A 13,631-nucleotide genomic window follows, 5' to 3' on the forward strand; every position below is an offset into this window, starting at 1 on the left:
GAATTAGAGATGAAAGTGGCACGACTCGAGGCGCGATCCGAAGATGCAGAGGGGCGAGCCCGCTGCAACAATATACGCATACTAGGTATTCCGGAGGACATGGAAGGATTAAACCCAACTGAATTTGTGGAGACCATGCTACAGCAAGAAATTGGGGCTGTTAAACTCACTCAAGGATTCTCAGTAGGGAGGGCTCACAGATCTCTGCAGAAGAGGCCTCCACCGGGTTCATAGCCACGTCCGATGACCCCGTAAATCCTAAACTTCAGAGAAAGAGAAACAATACTAAAATTCTTGAGAGAAGGGGGAGAGATTAAAAGAAACGATTCCAAGATTGTCATATACCCAGATTATACCCCGGCAGTGCAGCGAGCAAGGAATTCGTTTCTACCCGTGAAGGCCAGACTTCGCAAACTCAGCCTCAAGTATATGCTGCTATACCCATCGCGCCTCAAGTTGCTCTTCAAGGGAAAGGCAATATTTTTGGGAACCCCGGCTGCAGCCAATATGTGGCTAGTGCACAACAACCTGGCCAGAGACGAGGAACCTATTAGATGAGCCAAAAAAGATATGGGAACTAAGGCTCCACATAAACCTACACACGACGTGCCTTCTAGTTGCAGAACTGTTACGCCCATCTACCTCAGTAATGCCATTATTATTATTGTGGTAGGGAGCCCATGGACCCACACATGCAATCTGCTACAACCCACTTTATCGGACCCTGTGCAGGCCTGTTGCGAGCACACCACCCGCGTCAAGACACCTGGACAGGCCTAAATGGCGCGGGACCCCCCGAGCATTGCCTGTTCGGAGCAACTGCTGGAGGAAGTTTTACGTTGTTATTGTTTTTCTTCATGTTTACTTTAACAAATGTTGAAAAAGTTAAAAGGTCTCCGAAGGTTGATTCGATGGTCTTGGGGGTGGAGGGATGGGTGGGACAGGTCCAGGCATATGGTACACAGGTGCCCTTACTCCTTGACCGCCTCGTGAGACATGGATGGTGGTGGGGAAGAAACACTAGGGAGTTGACCACAATCACTATGGCAACATGCATTAATGTGTTAACCTGGAACGTGCAGGGATTGGGAACCTATCTTCGCAGAAACAGAATTAAATCCTACCTACGTAGGAAGAAGGTTGGAATAGCCCTATTACAAGAGACTCACCTAACGATGGAATCCACAACCAAGTTGAGGGAACACTGGGGAGGACAGGGTTTCGGGGCGGCTTACTCCAAATACGCTAGGGGGGTGTTCCCTTGGATCAGCCCCCAACTCCCCTTCAAATGAACCAAGATATATACGGATCCAGAGGGCAGGTATGTGATACTATGGGGCTGGATTGAACAAACAGAAGTATGCATTGTTAACTCATATTTCCCCAATAAAAATATCTCAGCTCACCTGAACCTAATGTATACCAAGATTGCACAATACAGGGACAGCCTTTTTCTTTGGGGGGAGGGGACTTCAATTGTGTAGGCAACCGTGAGTTGGACAGATCCATACCCCTCCTCAATGGCCCGACTGCAGCCACTACCGCACTGAACAGCATGCTACAACCCCTAGATCTGGTAGACATCTGGCGGGTGCTACACCCTAAAGAAAGAGGCTACTCCTATTTCTCATCCTCACACAACCACTATACTAGGATAGATTATGTCTTTACTGGAAGGGAACACCTACCCCAGATGGGTACAGTACGATACTTGGGCAGATCTATCTCCGACCACTCACGCCTAGTGGTTGAATGGAGTATTACGGGTCCTAGTCCCCCCATACCAACATGGAGAATGGCCACTGAAGCACTGAAAGACCCAGCATTCAGGAGTGATCTTCAAGACTCCCTGGCGAAGTACAACGAGGTAAGCATGGGAAGTGTAGACCACCTAAGCACAGTGTGGGATGCCATGAAAGTAGTAATGCGAGGGGAGATCATAGCGAAAGCAGGGGATATCAGGAGGCTAATAAGAACGGAACTGGAACATCGGGACAAAGAGATTGAGAGATTAGAATCCACCATTCAGGGCACCCCACAGGAGGAAGACAAGCTTAGACAGATCAGAACTGAATGCAAAGAAGCTTGGAGTAGGCTTGCCCGGTTTGACCACACCGTTAGAAACAATAGAGCACATGCAGAAGCAGATAAACCCAGCCGCCTACTAGCTTGGCTCTGCAAGAAAAAGTACCCTCTGCACTTAACCACCGCACTGAAGGACGATAACTACATCCTATATCAAACCCAACAAGGTATTAATGAAACCTTTAAACACTTTTACACCCAATTATACTCCCATGAAATCCAAGTCCCCCCAAACGAGATTACAGACACACTAGAAGAAATAGGACTGCCCAGGTTGTCACCCACACAGAGCGAAGTCCTAGACGCAGACCTTACCATGGAAGACATAACGGAGGCAATTAAATCCTTGGCCACATGCAAAGCCCCCGGTAGCGATGGGTTACCCCCAGAATTTTATAAAGCCTATGAACCATCCCTGGCACCGTTATTACACAAGGTCTTCCTAGAAGCATACGACCAAGGGGTCCTTCCAGAGAGTATGCGCAAGACTCTTGTGGTCCCGATGCTTAAGCCCAACAAACCCTCAGACGAATGTGACTCCTATCACCCTCTCGCCATGCTCAATTATGATGTAAAAATACTGACCACGATCCTAGCAAAAAGACTCTCTGGGCTGATAGGGGGGATAGTACACACGGATCAAAACGGCTTTGTGCCAGCCGCCACACTACTGCAAATCCCAGCAGACTTCAACACGTTATAGCCCAAACCAGCCTACATGGGGGTTCTTATGCTCTGTTATCTTTAGACGCCATAAAAGCATTTGATTCCATCTATTGGGAATGGCTACTGGAAGTCCTTAAGACTTTTGGATTTGGGGAGAAATTTATCAGGTGGGTGAGAATGCTTTACACTAAGCCCAGGGCACGAGTGAAATCTGGGAGGTTCCTATCTGTGGCATGGGACATATGCAGGGGCACTAGAGAGGGCTGCCCGTTTTCCCGCATGCTTTATATACTAGGCCTAGAATCCATTGCCATTTACTTCAGGAAACAGTTTTTCGATGCAGGCATACAACTAGGTGGAGTAAACCATATAATCTCCCTATACGTGGATGATGTCCTCCTATATGTTAGGGACCCACACCTGAACGTACCAACCATGTTAGAAGTCCTCGATAACTACACCAAATTCTCTGGAATCCAGTTTAGCAAACAAAAGTCCTGCCTCTTTCCACTAGCAGACTTGAGAGGCAAGAACATTGAAGACCTACCCTCAGTGGGTGTACAATGGCAACTAACCACATTCCGATACCTTGGCGTCAACGTAAGGCACACTCCTGGACTAATGCGTGAGCATAACACTATGTCTGCACTACCAGCCCTATGTAAATCAATAGGTTTTTGGTATAAGCTCCCCCTGTCTATGATGAGTACAGCATCCATTATCAAAATGATTGTCCTTACCAGGTTTCTCTATGGGTTTCAGAACATACATTGCTACATCAAGGCTCCTTTTTTTCGCCTACTAGAGACGCTCTTTCGGGAATTTCTATGGGGGAGAGGCAGACACAAGATGGCGCTATCCACACTAACTCTTTCATATAGACAGGGGGGAATTCAACTTCCAGACCTAGAGAAATACTACTTCGCGGCCCAACTCAGCTTCGTGGTTAAGTGGTTGGCGGACAAAGTCACACCCGAGACTTCTTTACTACAGCACTTAATTACCCCGATACATCTGAAAGAGCTCATCTGGGCGCCCTGACACCTCTTGAGCGGAGCACCTTCATTAGCTACCCTTGGGAGGGAAATATGGCACAGGACAAGACACTCTTGCACCTGGAACATGCATACTCCCCCGAAATGCCAATGATCTCGGACCTATGCAAAACCAGAGTTGACCTAACACTATCAGACTCTGGGAAAGAAAAGGGGTTTACACATGGGGGGATTTACATATGGATGGCACCTTTCGCGATTTCACCTCACTACAGTCCGAAGATGATGTACCCAGTGGTCAATTCCTATGGTACCAGAGGATTTGCAGGGTGGCGCGGGCCAAGTGGGATGTATGGCCTGAAGAACCAGAAGCAGACCCCTTTGTGACATTACTATACAACCTCGGGGAGGGCTGGAAACCGGTGTCCCAAATATACGGTCACCTAAGGGACAATCCTAACCCTGGTAGCTCTGAACTGAGATCCAAACGGGAGAAATATCTGGGGCTGGAGTTGACCGACAAAGAGTGGGACAGGGCACTAGCGTTCCCAAAAGAAGTATCCAGAAGCACCAGGTTTAGATTAATTCAACTGAATGTAACATGTCGCACATACCTGACTCCGTATTGAATGGCAAAGTTCAACAAACAAGCTCTCCCTACCTGCACCTGGTGCAAAGCCGACAAGGCAGATTTTGTACACATGTTCTGGGAATGCACCGAAGTGTGGCGTCTTTGGGCCGAGGTGGAACAAACGTGTAGGAGCGCAGGAATGTCCCGATATGAATGGTCCCCTAGTGAATGCCTATTAGGAATTTACCCGAGGCTAGCTAAAATTAAGCATATTGTGAAACTCATGGACATTGCATGTGTGCTAACTAAAAGAACCATCGCAATGTCATGGAAACAACCTGGTGGCCCACAATATAACTCATGGTACAGAGAGTTAGAGTGCTGGGTTGAAGCTGAAATCAAAGCTTGGGAGGATAGTGTCTCTAGATCACCTGAGGATGCAAGTATGGCACTGGATACCTGGAAACCACTGATGTGGAGTGTGTTTCACCCCTCTGATGACAAACCCTCCTGATCTACCCACCCCACCATTACTGGAACTCAACAAATACAGATGAACCGGGAACAGGTTATTCCCCGAACCCGGATTTCTCCCCCTCCTTCCCTCCACTCCTTGCCCTCACCCTGCTCACCTCGCCCATACCCTGGTCTCATTAATACCGGACTACATCAGCAACCACTCAGAGATAGTTATTGTTGGTTTATGTTATTGTTCTGTTAATTTCATCTGCAATACTTAATGTTATAGCATGCCTGCTCAGACATGCTGTTGTTGTAACCTTAAGAAATGCCAATAAAGACATGTTAAAATAAATCAATTTCTAACAAAGTAGGAGCTTGTTATGCAGCTGCAAGGAAGAATATGTTCGCAGCTCCTGAGTCATGTCTCACTTCCCCAGAGCCCCTCTACTGAGTGTAGCACATCATCAGCTGTCAGTGGATTGGAAGTGGGAGTTCGGTTCCCCTATGGAATCGGCAGCTGGTTTAGGTTCAGTACTACACAAAGAAAGAAAATAAAGTGTATTCATACAACTATGGTAAACTGTTTAAGGAAAAGGCATGAAAGACATGTCGGTAAAGAAATGTAAAGACACAGAAGATGTAGTTATATCCCAACCCCCTATCCCCAGGGGTGTTGAGAGTGTAGCAGGGGATAAAGGGCTGGTGCACACTGACACTCATCAGTGTGGGACTGGCTGCTCCAACAGGATTCATTTGGCTCAGATCTAACAGTAGGGCTTTTCAATGACTTTTATGTTGAGGTCTTGGGCTTGCCTCATATTCCAAAACCAGATTATGATGAGTGAAGAAAAGTTTTTATTAAACACACTTCGGCCGCTGGCCTGTGGTGCATCAGAGTCACAGACAACAGTGCATAAAATCGTAAAACAGAGACAAAAAAGAATATACACAAATTCAGCAAGTCCATAAATGTGGTAATCACTACGGTCACTTGTACTGATTTCACTCCTATTAGTGCTATATACTGATACTAAGGCTCTATTGAGCCAAAAAACATTAAGATGAAAGTATGTAGGTCCTATAATGCACAGACACTTGAATACGGGCCAAAAGGGGGAGTTGATTGTGTAGATTAAATAGCTCGAATCAATATTAGCTATTGGCTTAGATTAGTTGTTGATGACCCGAGACACATGGGGTTGCCATAGCTCGGCAAGTTTTAGCTAACTGGAATTAATCCACCACAATTTTTAGGTTGTAGTCAGTTGACATGTTTGACAGACTTTCACAGATACTCGATTTTGTTTGTCGCAATCCACAATACAAGCTCTGTTACTGGAGTCACACCATTCGTCAATCTGTGTCCTGTAGAGCAGTTTCAAGTCGGTCGTTCTTATAAGGCCGTGACGACTTTCTGGTGTAACCACTCTAGGACTTTGTTTCTCAAGGCCTCTCTCGGCCTCAGTCCTCAATGGTACATCTACATTAATAATGATAATATTCCTCTTGTCCAGAACAAGTTAATTTTCCAACTCGCAATTGGTGGCATATGATTTTTCCTTAGGCGTAAATCCTCTGACATAAGAATTCTGTTTCAGATTGAAAGGATTAGCTGGGCCTGAGGGGAAATGTACAGGACCTGTTGACTGTTGTGCCATGGTTGATGGTGCTGCTGACACTGATGACTGGTGTTGGATTGTGCATTCTCCCTGCTGATTTTGTTTTCAAACTTCACCTCCAACCTTCTTTCTACTTCTGGTCACTGTTAGAGTGGGTTGACAGTGTTGATTTGCTGTTCTCTTGGCTACCTAATGTTCTCCCTCTTTAATGGAGTCAAGCCATTGTGGAAACTCCTTTAGATTGGCAGATTGTTTAAGTTTTGTCATGATACTGGATCTAAGAGATTTCCAGTCAGGGAACTATATGGGTTCTTGGCTTGTCTTCTCCCATCTTGGTCTAGCTTGAATCTAGAAGGACAGGTGTGTTTTCAGCAGGACTTTTTGTGCTACGTGTGTTTGGGGCTGTAGCAGGCATTTCTTGGTTGGTGCACTTCTGACCACCACAGTCAGGGGCTGTGACAAATTGTGGCACTGTGGCCACTATGATGTCTGCTGATGAAGGCCCCTTTTGCGGTCCTTTTTGTTTGCCAGAGTTATTAAGCAGTGCACCATACTTTTCAGGATTCACTTTTCTAGACAGCTTCGTGACACCCTGCTCAGCGGGTAAAGGTCAGGGTCAGCTCCTTAGATTCTGTTGGACATAGCACATTTTCAATAATGAGCACCTGGCCAAGTTTGCTGGATGTGTTGCATCATCTTCAGAGTGTCCACACCGTGGCTTTCCTTATCTTTAAACTTTGCTGTAAAGTAGTCAACCCATGCCCCTTCAGCCACACAGGAAGACTGCTGTTTTACCTGTGCACAATTATTTTGATTTAATCTCCACCATATTGATCTATTGTCTTATTTATTATTTTCACTAGAAGATCTTGATTCTTGGCTATATATTTCTGGGTCTTATGATGCCTCAACCAGTTCTTAAACTTCTGCTTTATCTGCCGTTTTTCAGCTTTTTTTTCCTTTCAATCTAGATGATTTGATTTCAACATCCTAATTATGATGTTAGTCTCACGCTTTTTTGTCTAATGACTTGATCAAACTGATTGCCTTTCTTATCAACAAAAGCCTTTTTATCCCAGCACAGATGAGAGTTGTTAAATGTTTTTAACATTGATAATATTTTTAGAAACTCAAAGGCAGAACAATGATGGCGTTTGTCCCATTCACTAATTGAATCCCACCATTTAGCTAAGAGGCCATTTACCTTTTCCGTGCTTTTACTGAATTGGAATACTCTATTCTTAGAAGTGTTCAAGACTAGATTTTTACATCCAGATTGAGACCTTCCCTAGCCACGCACAGAAATCAAAAACAATGCTACAAGCATTGTGTGATCACTCTTGCGAGTTTTAACTATTTTGAAGTTTGTGATGTCACAACATTCAACGTTTTCAAAACAAATATAGTTAATCACTGAAGTAGAAGAAATTCCGAACCATGTGTGCTCAAGGGAAACACCTGAATACAGGGTTCATTTGACAAAACCCCCACCTGGCCAGGAATCTTGCCTAAATGTCACCATGCTTCCCTTTCTTATTGTGTATTCTTCCTACTATTTCCAATTTATGGGATATTTCTGTATTCAACTCCTCAAACACTACTTCCACATTAGCACAGGTACAATTAAAATTGCTGCCTAAAATAATTCGACCAGGATTTATCCCACTCAACCATTCAATCAGCATATTTCCGATTTCATTAATAACATTAACTAAATCAACCCTCAAAGGATTAAAGTAAATGTTTATGATAAGTACTCTATTATCTTTTCCGGCTTGCTTGTCAACTACTACTGTTGCCAAGACTGCTTCTGACAAAAGTTTCTTTTTTTGAAGTACCCAGTCTTGAATTGTTTTTATTGCTGTAAGAATCCCCCCAAATGATCTTCCATTAGTACCTTTCTTAGCCGTTTTAGTGTCTAATATAAACCCATCAAGTACAGGATCTGCATTCAGCCATGTCTCTTATATTGAAATATAATCATATCTGGCAAAACCTTCATCAATGTTTTCATTAAAAAAGCTATTATACCATCTGGAGTTCCAAGTCAAGAGTTTACATTCACTTTTTCTGAAACCCTGGTCGACTACTGGTTGGTGTGGAAAGAGTGGTTGCAAGCCATGCCCAGCTCGCTGGTTCTGTTTTGAAACAGACTTGCCTCCGCCCATCATTATTAACTGACCATATTACATTTGTTTTCCCATTTGTGTTTACACTCTGATTAGTTTGCTTTTCGACCTTATCATCTATCTTGGGATAATTGCTTTCAAACCCGTTTATCAAAAATTCTTCTTGTTTATCACAAACAAGATTCTCAATAAATTTAGAATAGAAATGGACAGCACATTTCCCAACATAGCTATCATCGAACATGTGAAGAAACTTAATATCACATGAAGAGATCGACCTTAAGTCAGGGATAGATTGAAAATAGACAATATTCTTTCTCTGTTAAGAGGAACATCCCATTTGATATCGAACACTGATTCAAAGATTGCTGTTTCTTTTGGTTCACAATCGTGTTCTTTCTTTCTTTTGATGTATTTTTGTTCTCGGTCTCTGCCCCTTGTGAAGTTGGTTCATTGATCTTCTTGAAGACCCACAGGCATCATTGGTCGATGTGAATGAATAAGTCTTTCCTCTTTTGTCACTACTCAATCGATGCGCTGTGCTGCCACCTCTCCTGTTAGTCGTCAATTCTGTTTCAAGAACTCTGCCGGTCCCCTTCCTTTCATGGGCCTTTTCTGGTCTTTGTTGTTGCTTGTGTAATCTTTTGTGATAAGCCTGACTTTATTCGTGTTGCTGCTTTTAATATCACTTGTTTAATTCGAACCTCGTCCTTCTTACATGAACTGCTTGTGGTCTCTACAGTCGGAGTATCTTTTATTTCTATAATGTTCTGTGATACTCCACCAAAATTGTTCACAGTCAGCTCTCTTTGTTTTGTCCTCTTGATCACCCCAAAGATGTTTCTATGGAATTTTCTAGCTCCCTTATTCGTCGGTTTGAACCGTCCCTCGATGTTTTTAGATTTCGTTCTGCTGTCGCCATTGTTGGTTTTCTTATCAACCTCAATAACATCGCAAGTCACACTCTGCTGTCCTTTTCCCAAAATACATCTGTTCTTCTCAATTTTATTGGTCTCCCTTTCTTCTTGGACAAATTCCTGAGTTTGTTCTGCTGGTAACTTTTTCTCCCGGGTTTTTAACCTGGTCATCCATCAATAGCCGTGCCTTAATTTCTTTCAGGATGCAGGAATTAGCTCTCACTTCAAGAACTACTGTATCGTAGAGACGGATACATGATTGTAGTACCATATTTAAGGCATCAAAGGGCTAGTTCCCCACCCTGAAGAGTCTCTACTAAACATCTTGTCATCTTGAAACGGGAGTGAGGATCGATCTCCGATATTGTGATGTTCAGTCATATTCCCTTCTTCTGGAACTTGATTTGCTCTTTCCTCAACACCTACTGGAGAATCAAACAATCTCGGCGAGCTACTCAGCCTATCAGCAGGGGCCTCCAATGCATGAATTTCATCTTCAAGACTAACACATGTGTCGGATAAAGAGGTACTCTCATATTGTTCTACGTCTCTTAGAACCGGGGCCAGATATATCAGTCCCCTCACTATACTCAGTTGCTGACCCAGCCATCAATGAATCAGGAATCGACTGACCCACCACCACCTGACAATACAATTTGGACTGAACTTGGGGGAGCCATAATTTTCCTTGTTCTGCGTGTCTTGGTTTTTTCCCTTGCATTTGTAAGTTACTTTCATTTCCTTATCCAGGGGGGTGGGGTCACCACTTCTCAAATTATATCTTTGGTTCTTTCCTCTTACCGCCTTTCAACCTTTGAGCCTTAGCGGTGTCTGAATTTTATGTGTTGCGCCTGTAAGTGACACTTCAGACAGTACAGCCACTTTCTGCGTTAATCTCATAGCTCAAAAGCATAACTTGTATGTTTAGTATGCACCAAAAAAGTGTTCCTTAATACTTCCTACCAATCACCTGTTGCATAGCCATTTGCATCATATGGCCCGAGCAGCTCAAAGGGAACATGCCCCGCAGTCACTGCTCGTGGCCTGAGGCAGTCGCTAAAAGAAGAAAAAAAACACGTATCTCAAATGTTGCTTGTGAGTCCAAAGCTCTGTTTTAAATTACTCCCAGTGAACTGTGTGCTCCACATCAGATACAACTTTCTTTATGACTCCTTTCCACAATTACTGGAACAGTCGACAGCCTACAGCACAGTGGACTGCAGACTGCCTCATATACATGCCGGAACACACTGAGGATTGCAGCGACATTAGTAAGTTGAAAGGCGGGGCTCAATGAAACATTTGCCAGTCCAGAGCTCGACTCCTATTAGGTCCTGCAAACACTGCATACTGCCTCCACGCTTGCCAGAAAAACTTTGCAGTCCGCTTCGTGGGTGGCAGGATATTAGTAAGTTTGGAGGCGGGGCCTCAACAAAACGTTTGCCAGTCCAGAGCTCGACTCCTAGTAGGTACTGCAAACGCTGCAGACTGCCTCCACACTTGCCAGACCATGTCATGGTCTGCTTTGCGGAAACCATGAAATTAGTAAGTATTGAGGCGGCCCTCAATGAAACATTTGCCAGTCCAGAGCTCAACTCCTAGTATGTCCCGAAAACACTGCAGTCTGCCGCCACACTTGCAAGAACACTTTGTGGTTTTATTGGTGGATGAGTGTTAACTGTGGTGGTGGGTTAAAAGGTAGAGTGATGAGTTCTCCTTTCACTGTGTCCAAAGGGAAGTTTGTGAATTAAATGTTTGATGTCTGGGTGTGTTTTGGTTATTTTCAGTGGTTGCAGGGTGTGTGATGTAGCTGGGTTGGGATGTCAGCATGGTCTGTCTACACCAGTTGCACTGGTGGAAGGAATTCAATGTCTGTAGAAGTGGTGTGAGAGAGTTCAGTAATGAGCCGATGATCAACATGTTGAGGAAATCAAGCAGTGCATCTTTGATTTTCTTAGTTGTTTTTCTATGTGGCTGCTTGTCCTTGTGTTGACCTATGGGCCAGGAGGGTAGCTCATGGGCAATGTCGGATAAATCCTGCCAGGCCGAACACATACTCCTGATCTCTCAACTACCACACCTACCGCTAAGAAGCAGCTATTACACAAATACCGCACCAGCTGCACACATACCCAGTGCTCACACGCACCTTGAATCTCTCTACTCTCTCTACTGACCTGAACTTCGGTTCCCAAGGGCGTTCAACCTACCAGCGCCTTCAGACCATACCAATGGTATATAAGGCGCTATATAAATGCACAATAACAATAACAATGTATTTGGCTTTGAAGCAAGACAAAACAGAGCAGCACAGCTCCAAATCCCAATACCATGCTTAGAGACTGGTCTCCAGTATTAAGCGTGTTATAAAATATTTGTTTTAATGTATCAATTGGCTTGTCTATCTGTCTGCCTGTCTATGTGCCAATGTTTCTATTTATCTGTCCATTTATCAGTGTAGTTATGTATCTGTCCATCTATGTTCATGTAATGGTCCGTCAGTCTGTGTGTTGTTCATCGTGTCCATTCATTCAGCCATCTATATAGCTCTCATACGCTCATACAGAGGAATATGCATTTGATTAAACTGAGATAATTAACAGAGTAAGTGACCTCCACCGAACATAAATAACATTTTCTTTGTCTCCTTTATGGAAGTGGCACTAAAACACCTAGTATTAATTCAAACATCCTCCTGTGTCCCTCCTTACAAACTTGTTTTTACAATTATGGTGGAAGTAGAATTTTCAGAATTGGGTCTTATATATATCAAATACAAACTAAGTGGCCATGCCCATTTCTCATTCCTGTGGTCTATGGCCTTATTAAAAACAGGTCCTGGGAATGCGAGGAGTAAGGTTTCTTTTTATGCTTTTTCCACATGGATGTATCCTTCTTTTTGTTGAACTCTTTAATGTGAAATATTGCCACAATCCAGTTTTGGATTGCAAATTCATGTGAAAACATCTTGTCTAGGTAACATATTAAGTAGAGTCAGGCTTTCCTATTATAAAACAGACATTGTTATCATGAGCTATGTGTTTCCTTCTAAGTCTGAAGCTTGGAGGTACAAAGGCTACTGGCTCCCAAGGTTAGGCTCTGATTCTATAGATCTTGCGGATAACTGCTTCATCACAGACTCGTTTTTACTGGAGGACAGAACAGCAGCATGTGTTTATGAGATGAAACAGAAGGTGTAATACCGACAAATCCCTGGAGAAGGACGGATCAGATCAATACAGAAAATAAACATCTGTGTTCTCACAAAATTGAATATTGATACCACAGCATTTTGAGAGTCATGATAAATTACATGGAAATGGACATCTACATCATATGAAATTATTAATGAAGGAATAGCAAAACGTTAATGGGTATATACAATTTAGGGTTCACCCAGCCGCCGACAATGTGTTGCCAGTGTTATATTGCACAAGTCTAGGCTCGCCATCTTCCTTTTTTTTAGAGATGTGTAGTAATTTCCCGGAACAGTTGTTACCTTTTATAACCATGTACAATATATTAATATTATTATAGCATCGATTGATATATGGAAGTGCTGTGTGTTGTTCTTTTTGTTTCAGGAAAGGGCAAAGGCAAAGCGAGCGTAGATGTTTCAGCTTCAGAAGACCAGCCTCCTCCACCAATGGTTCCCTTAACTGTGGAGTTCCAGGTGCAGCTGGTCCAATGGATGTCAGTCCCAGAGACACTGCAGCAAGAATTAAGTGAATCCAAAGTGGACATCAGTGCCAGTCCAGAAGGAGCAGTCATCCCCTAGTATCAGTATGCACAGCTCTTTTATCTGCTGTTTTATTAAAGAGGCTTTACTAAAATACTTTGAAATACAGTTGTGCTTTTGTATTGTCCTTTTCAAAGGTCGTTCATGCTTCCTCTTTCCATGTTTTCATACCGCATGTGAATTGTAGCAACAGCTGGTTGCAGAGTCAGGGCAATCACATAATAATTTCCGTTAAAAGATATCTAAAACATGCAGACTTGTGTAATACTTCTTAATTATTATTATTATTCTTTTAAGTGCATAGCATCCTTTCGCACTAACACAGTTGTGATATATACAAATACACACAATTTAAAACATTATATAACACATTGTGAAAACCACAATCCTACAATTCATCAACATCATTCCACAATGATCTAAAAATATCACACCGTACAATTCACCA

General features: G+C 43.3%; 1 protein-coding gene across 1 annotated transcript in view; it reads left to right on the top strand.

The window, feature by feature from the left end:
- LRRC43 (leucine rich repeat containing 43) overlaps nucleotides 1–13,279 on the top strand; it is a 679,247-nt gene extending 665,968 nt beyond the window's left edge. Inside the window, exon 12 of the mRNA XM_069619596.1 lies at nucleotides 13,029–13,279. Coding sequence (XP_069475697.1) covers nucleotides 13,029–13,222 — 194 coding nt within the window. The 3' untranslated portion in view covers nucleotides 13,223–13,279. The remainder of the gene's footprint in view (nucleotides 1–13,028) is intronic.
- Nucleotides 13,280–13,631: the final 352 nt, after the last annotated feature.

Source organism: Ambystoma mexicanum, chromosome 10 (genome assembly GCF_040938575.1).
Source record: "Ambystoma mexicanum isolate Mex_15411 chromosome 10, UKY_AmexF1_1, whole genome shotgun sequence".
Taxonomy (NCBI): domain Eukaryota; kingdom Metazoa; phylum Chordata; class Amphibia; order Caudata; family Ambystomatidae; genus Ambystoma; species Ambystoma mexicanum.